This window comes from Gossypium raimondii, unplaced genomic scaffold, assembly GCF_025698545.1.
Source record: "Gossypium raimondii isolate GPD5lz unplaced genomic scaffold, ASM2569854v1 Contig00140, whole genome shotgun sequence".
In the NCBI taxonomy this organism is placed as follows: Eukaryota; Viridiplantae; Streptophyta; class Magnoliopsida; order Malvales; family Malvaceae; genus Gossypium; species Gossypium raimondii.
Window position 1 is genome coordinate 1 of NW_026291299.1, and position 7,042 is coordinate 7,042.

The 7,042-nt window shown below is 34.1% G+C and overlaps 1 protein-coding gene across 1 annotated transcript; it reads right to left on the reverse strand.

Annotated features, from left to right (window-relative positions):
- Positions 1 to 79: 79 nt before the first annotated feature.
- Positions 80 to 3,456, reverse strand: LOC105797047 (transcription factor VIP1-like). Its single transcript, XM_052627311.1, has 4 exons — positions 2,773 to 3,456; positions 2,436 to 2,568; positions 1,311 to 1,395; positions 80 to 641 (listed from the first exon to the last, which is right to left on the reverse strand). Exons 1-4 carry the CDS (start codon positions 3,297 to 3,299, stop codon positions 370 to 372), a joined length of 1,017 nt encoding a protein of 338 aa, XP_052483271.1. The 5' UTR covers positions 3,300 to 3,456; the 3' UTR covers positions 80 to 369.
- Between the last annotated feature and the right edge of the window lie 3,586 nt (positions 3,457 to 7,042).

The following is a 7,042-nucleotide window of genomic DNA, read 5'->3' on the forward strand; positions in this document are numbered from 1 at the left end:
TTTTCATTATTTGAGATAATCTGGTCCTTTTAGATATAATAATAAATTTGATTAACATGACAATGTGAATACATCTAAGTTAATATACCAACTCCAAGGAATAATTATATTATTATTCTATAAATATTACGATTTGTTACAACAACAATCATCTACCCATCATTTATGCTATATAATTAGAACCTAATCTCTATAACCAACACATTTCAATTCATTTCTCTACTCTAATGGTGATAAAGCCATGTGAGAAACAGATAAAAAAGGGACTAATCCCAGAACCTGCAATGCATACCACATATTTCTATGTACAAGATGCTTACAGTGATTGGATTTTCTTATGCTTTACAAGCATTTCCTTCCAACATGAAACTATGCCCTCTGGTTAAAATCCATAAAGCGAGGTTGAGGCTGTCCGTTCAAAGTCGGGTTATTGGCGGATGAATGAGGCATCTGCAGCTGCTGCTGCTGTTGTTGTTGTTGTTGTTGCGGTGTCTGCAGGACGCCAAAGTGATGTGGAGCAGGTTGGTGGGTTGAATATTGAGGAGATAGTCCTCTATTGAAAGGATTTCCATTCATAGCAGACACTTGACCAGCTTGTATCCTAAGCCGTTGCACTTCTTCCTTCAATTTTTCATTCAAAGCTGCAAACCACAGAAAAATAAATACTAAATAAGTACCTTTAAAGCTCAACTTATTTATTACCTTGCCTATTCGATGACATAGTAGGAATTGGTTACTTTGAAAATCATATTCTGACAATATATAAGGCATCTGAAAACCATATATAAACAAAGATGTGACAAACTTTTCCATGCCATATTAATAAAGTACCTTTCCTGTAGGCCTTCAAATTTACAGGCTAAAGTGTCATACTCTTTTACATGCCATATTAACCGAGCCCTTCTCTTTGCACTTTTAAATTTATGGTTTACTTTATTAAATTATGAAAACACTGGATCCAGATGATAGAATCACTTAACTATGAAATGGCAGAGTTTTGATGGTTTTACCAATCTGTCATAACTGATGAATGAATATAAAAATGATATTATTTCATCAGGGACGAAGACAGGGAATTTATATTAGGGCACTTGCAGTAAGGGGATCAAAATATACTTTTTTTGAGAGGGGGAAAATTGTTTTTTATCCACTTTTTTAAGTATAAAAATACTAAAAATTTGGGGGAAATCAAAGAGAATATGAAAGGGAGAGGAAAAGCCTCAGTGTCCCCCCTCCCCCTTCCCTACATCCCTCTCCACCAAGTATATTTAGTGTGTATTTAGTGCAAAAAGAAGGAAAAGCATGCATACCATCCCTAAGCTGCGCTTGTTGCTCCATAGCCTGTAGCCGTAGTTTCAGTTCCTTGTTCTCAGTAGTCAACCCAGTAGTGTCTCTCTGTATCATAGGAGAAATATATTAGAAGTGGTTCCCTTCCTTCACTGTGAATGCAATAAACAAATATTTGGGCCTTAAAGACACAAAACAGGTGCTTTCCATGTTAGCAGAAACCAGATGTCATGGGGCTGAAACCCAACCAAGCCCACCTTATCGCAGCGAAAGGCTATTTTCCAGGCACATGCATGACCTAAATGGTGGTAGCAGAATCAAAGAAGGATTGATATGAAATAGTTGAAAAGCAATGCGCCAATGCCAAAAGGGAGACTCATGCCTTTGCATCATTCCAAGGCATGATTAAAAAAAGTGCATAATGTTGTCATTTCGGAAAATTCAAGGATTGATCAATGATTGTTGTTATATAAGGTACTTAAGTGAGTCAGAAATACAGTTTGCAAAACAGAAGACACAACGGAACTTCTCAAAAATGTGCAAAGTGGCTAAAAGTACTGCCAAGTGCCAGCATTAACTAACTTTAGACAGAAGCGATACAAGGCCTTTACTAATTATTACAGCGGACACTTCTTTCAACAAAGAAAATCCCATGCATCTATACACCAAATAACTGCTACGGCTGTCTAAAACAGCCTCATACTCAAGTTGGTTTAAGAGTTACCCACCCCAAAGGAAGAAACTGAAACTACTAGATTTTTGAAATAGTATTACATTGAATACAGTCCCAAGTGAAATCAGTAAATTCTTCAACAATTATTGCAATGATCTTATATGTGATTTGACCTATAAACGAATATGAAAGCATGTGTTTCATGCATATAATAATTCGTACACAAAATCCCAATCAGTAGCTAAACCCTGTCATAATTAAGACATAAGATACAGTAAAAAATAGCCAACTTTGACTTCAGAAATTGGAAAGTAGCTTATAAATTCAGGTGTTAATATTATAACATGACCAAGAAAAAAGGACATTTAAATAAATGAACCAGGCGAGTTCACATTCTAGAAATGAGTAAAGGATCACATCAATGAGAGGTGAAGTGTAAGCTGTAAAGCTAAACCCAGCATAAAGTACTTTTTACCTGTAACATTGTGACCTGTGCGGAGAGATTGGTAGCTTCTGTCTGAAGAGTCTGAACCTTCTTCTCTAGTTCATTCGTGTATCGAATCTTCCTCTCCTTTGAACGCGCAGCTGATTGCCTGTTAGCCAGAATCCTACACCACCCCCAATAAATAAATAAATAAATAAAACCCTCCATTTAGGTAAGAAAATTGAAAGCATCAGCTAATTTATTAAAGAGAAGAAGGGAAAGAAATAAAACACATTGGCTTTGATGAATAACAGGCGAAGAACCAAATTCGACTTGAAATCCTATATCTACATTAATTAAGTTTAAATTGTGAGGAAAAATATTCTACCTTTTAGCTCTCTTGGGATCGATAAGGGCAAGCTCAGCAAGTCTATCAGGAGCCATAGTTTTCTTAACACCATCAACGGCCATCAAGGACTCAACGTCAAACGATGCCGTAGTCGAACCATCCATCGAGTTACTATGTCGATGGTGAACCCTCTTCTCTCCTGCACCTCTTTTCCCGCCAAATTTCTCATCCCCAGCTCCTCCGGAGATCGCGGGTCCAGTCAACCCGAGTCCGTCAAAGAAATCGGAGTCAACAGAAAGGCTACGGATATGCCTAGGGTTATTGAGGGTGGAGCGAGGAGGGCCGTTGCATGAGGAGTCATCGGAGGATTCAGCAGGTACGGGTGCAACAGGTGGCAGACTGGGATTGGAAGAGGAATCCGGAAGGTCAAGGCAGGAAAGATCGAGGTCCGAGGGGTCGAAGAGGAGAAGATCATCGAAACGGAAAGTTGTGTCGGAATGGGCCCGCCTATGGTGAGCTCCACGTGGTGGCATCTGGTCTATCTCCATTCGCAGCTTTTGCTCCATCTTCTGTAGGCGGAAGAAGCGGCGGCGTACGGCGGTTTAGGTAGAACTATTATTGTTAGAAAATGAGCTTAAAAAGTGGTAAGAAATATAAGTGGGAGTTGAAAGCTTGGGGCGTAAAGAGGGGAGGGGGTTTGGTTGAAAAATAGAACACTAGTAACTGAGAACAGCGTTGAACTAATTTTATTATGTTTTATTATTTTAATTATTTATGTGATTCATCACTCTTTCTATTTTTTTTTTCTGGGTGTAAATAAAATACTAATATTTTTCTGTGAGCGATAAAGGGTTAAATCACATTTTTGAGACCTTAATTTGGTATCTTTTTTCATTTTGGGGGCCTGAATTTTTTTTTGCCCAAATTAGGCCTTAAACTTGACAATTGTTTTCATATTGAGGCTTAAATTTCCTTTTGGTCCAACTTTAGGCTGGCCTTGAACTTGGTAGTTCTCACATTGGGGCTTAGACTTTTATTGTTCAAGTTAGTCCTTTAAAACCCTAAAATTTAGGCATCAATGTGAGAACAATTGTCAAGTTTAGGCACTAATATAAGAACAATTATCAAGTTCAAAGAGTAACTTGAAAAAAATTCAAGTCCCAACGTGTGTGAATAGTTGTTTAGGACCTAACTTGGACTAAAAAAAGTTTAGACTCTAATGTGAGAAAACTTATCAAATACAGACCTTAAATAATAATTTAAAAATAAAAAATTAGTGAATGTTGATAGATTTATATCAGGGCTTTTAAATTTGGTAACTAAGTACACTTATATTTTTTAGTTTACTTTGTAATTGAAATTGATAACTAAATTCATATTTGGCTCTAAAACTAGACAAATATAAAAGTTTCTTGATGTAATATCCTAAAATTTTAATGACATGGCATAATATCATAAGGTCACATCATTAAATCTTATTGAAATTTAAGTTCAAAGATCAAAATAAATTTAATTGTTGAGTTCATATAGCAAATTGGAAAAAAAAATATAAGTATCAAAATGAGCCTAATTACCAAATATAGGGACTCAAAGTTATATTTACCCTTTATATTATTTAATTTTTACGAATAAATTGTATAAAATAACACACAAATTATTGAAGCTGGACATTTATACATCTGTTCTCCTGTCACGTCATCGCTCTGAAAAAGAAGAATATAGTAAATAATAAAATAAATAACGAAAGCAAAGCAGTTCCTTAATCAATCAACTGCTGGAGATAACAAAAAAATAAGAATAAAGTGACAGAGGAAGGTGAGACGGTGTGGTTGAAATTTGTGAGTTCATTAAATATTTATATATAGGGTGGATTTTGTTCTCCACAAAACTGACTTCTGAAATATATGTTTTTTATAATATTAAAATATGTTATAAGTAAGGTGTATTCTTCACGGATTTAGAATTTAATCTATTAATACTGTTAAATTTTATTGGTGTGATATTTTAAAGTAAAATTATTAATTTTGTAGTCATGTAATTAAAAATAATTTTAATATCTTACATTTTGAAATTTAAAAATAGGATAAACTACAAAAATAGTTAATTTTATTTACCTTAGATTATATTTTAGTCACTTATGTTTAAAATGTTACGCTTTAGTCATTTACGTTATTATTTTGTTACGAAGTTATCACTCTACTGTTAAACTCTATTATCTCTCTAACGACAATCCCACGTGTCAGACCAAATAGATTTTAAATACCAATTTGAATATCCAGTTGCTAATATGAAAATAGGTTTTTAATTAAATAAATTTAAATTGGACTGTCATGTAGGACATCTAAGTTGGCATTTAAAACTCATTTGGACTACCATGTAGGACCATTGTTAGGAAGATAACGGAGCTTAACGATAGAGTGACCACCTTGTAACAATTATACATAACACTATATTTTTTAAAATATACCATAACAATTTTGCCCCTCTAAAAAAAAAGTATATTTTGATCCCTTACTGCAAGTTCCCTAAGATAAATTCCCCGTCGTCGTCCCTGATGAAATAATATCATTTTTATATTCATTCATCAGTTAAGACAGATTGGTAAAACCACCAAAACTCTGCCATTTCATGGTTAAGTGAATCTATCATCTGGATCCAGTGTTTTCATAATTTAATAAAGTAAACCATAAATTTAAAAGTGCAAAGAGAAGGGCTCAGTTAATATGGCATGTAAAAGAGTATGACACTTTAGCCTGTAAATTTGAAGGCCTACAGGAAAGGTACTTTATTAATATGGCATGGAAAAGTTTGTCACATCTTTGTTTATATATGGTTTTCAGATGCCTTATATATTGTCAGAATATGATTTTCAAAGTAACCAATTCCTACTATGTCATCGAATAGGCAAGGTAATAATCAAGTTGAGCTTTAAAGGTACTTATTTAGTATTTATTTTTCTGTGGTTTGCAGCTTTGAATGAAAAATTGAAGGAAGAAGTGCAACGAAGCGTCCGCTATGAATGGAAATCCTTTCAATAGAGGACTATCTCCTCAATATTTAACCCACCAACCTCCTCCACATCACTTTGGCGTCCTGGAGACACCGCAACAACAACAACAACAACAGCAGCAGCTGCAGATGCCTCATTCATCCACCAATAACCCGACTTTGAATGGACAGCCTCAACCTCGCTTTATGGATTTTAACCAGAGGGCATAGTTTCATGTTGGAAGGAAATGCTTGTAAAGCATAAGAAAATCCAATCACTGTAAGCATCTTGTACATAGAAATATGTGGTATGCATTGCAGGTTCTGGGATTAGTCCCTTTTTTATCTGTTTCTCATATGGCTTTATCACCATTAGAGTAGAGAAATGAATTGAAATGTGTTGGTTACAGAGATTAGGTTCTAATTATATAGCATAAATGATGGGTAGATGATTGTTGTTGTAACAAATCGTTATATTTATAGAATAATAATATAATTATTCCTTGGAGTTGGTATATTAACTTAGATGTATTCACATTGTCATGTTAATCAAATTTATTATTATATCTAAAATGACCAGATTATCTCAAATAACGAAAATGGTGCAACTTTGTTACAAAGATTAACATTCTGTCATTTTATCATGAATGTTAAGACTAATGATGCTTCACCAGTTTTCTTGTAAACAGCGGCTGACAATATATTCCATTTTGGTTTATTGATCAACAACAAGAATAAACAAAATGTTCTTTTTTGTCTTGTAATTCTCAAATAAAGTTATCAACAATGACGGCCAGATCAAACAACCTAAATTGTAAGGTAATCTTTTTTTTTTTTTTCTAAAAGAATTTATGGGGTGATATGATATTCTGTTCTGGTAGCCAACATACTGGAGAAGAATTCATAGAGTATATAATATGATATTTTTAAGATGAAGAGCCATGCCTTGTGAATATGATATTTGAATATGGTTTAAGGGTTATGCAACACCTTAAATCCGGCTTACAGAACTTAAAGCCAATTTAATTGATACATAGATAAGTCTTAAAACTAATTCAATTTTAAAATTTAAAGTCGGAAAACAAATAACAATTTTAAACACATGCACTTATATTTAAAATTGAACCATTAGATGACTGAGTCCCGCGTTCGCCGACCGCTTAGTTCTGGGAGGTTCCTTAAATTCATTCAATCTAGTTAGTACGTTGCAACCTAATGTAAAATATAAATACTCAACATACGTAAAAATAACTCAGATATCATTGAGAATTTAGACAACACACTCAGTCTTATTTGATCATAGTAATAATTCACAATAACT

Bases quoted from the DNA above. Each gene is read 5' to 3' on its own strand.
- LOC105797047 (XM_052627311.1), bottom strand. From the start codon at position 3,299: ATGGAGCAAAAGCTGCGAATGGAGATAGACCAGATGCCACCACGTGGA. The intron at 2,569-2,772 runs GTAGAATATTTT...GGGGTGGTGTAG, and splicing joins GATCCCAAGAGAGCTAAAAG to GATTCTGGCTAACAGGCAAT. The intron at 642-1,310 runs GTATGCATGCTT...TGTGGTTTGCAG, and splicing joins ACAAGCGCAGCTTAGGGATG to CTTTGAATGAAAAATTGAAG.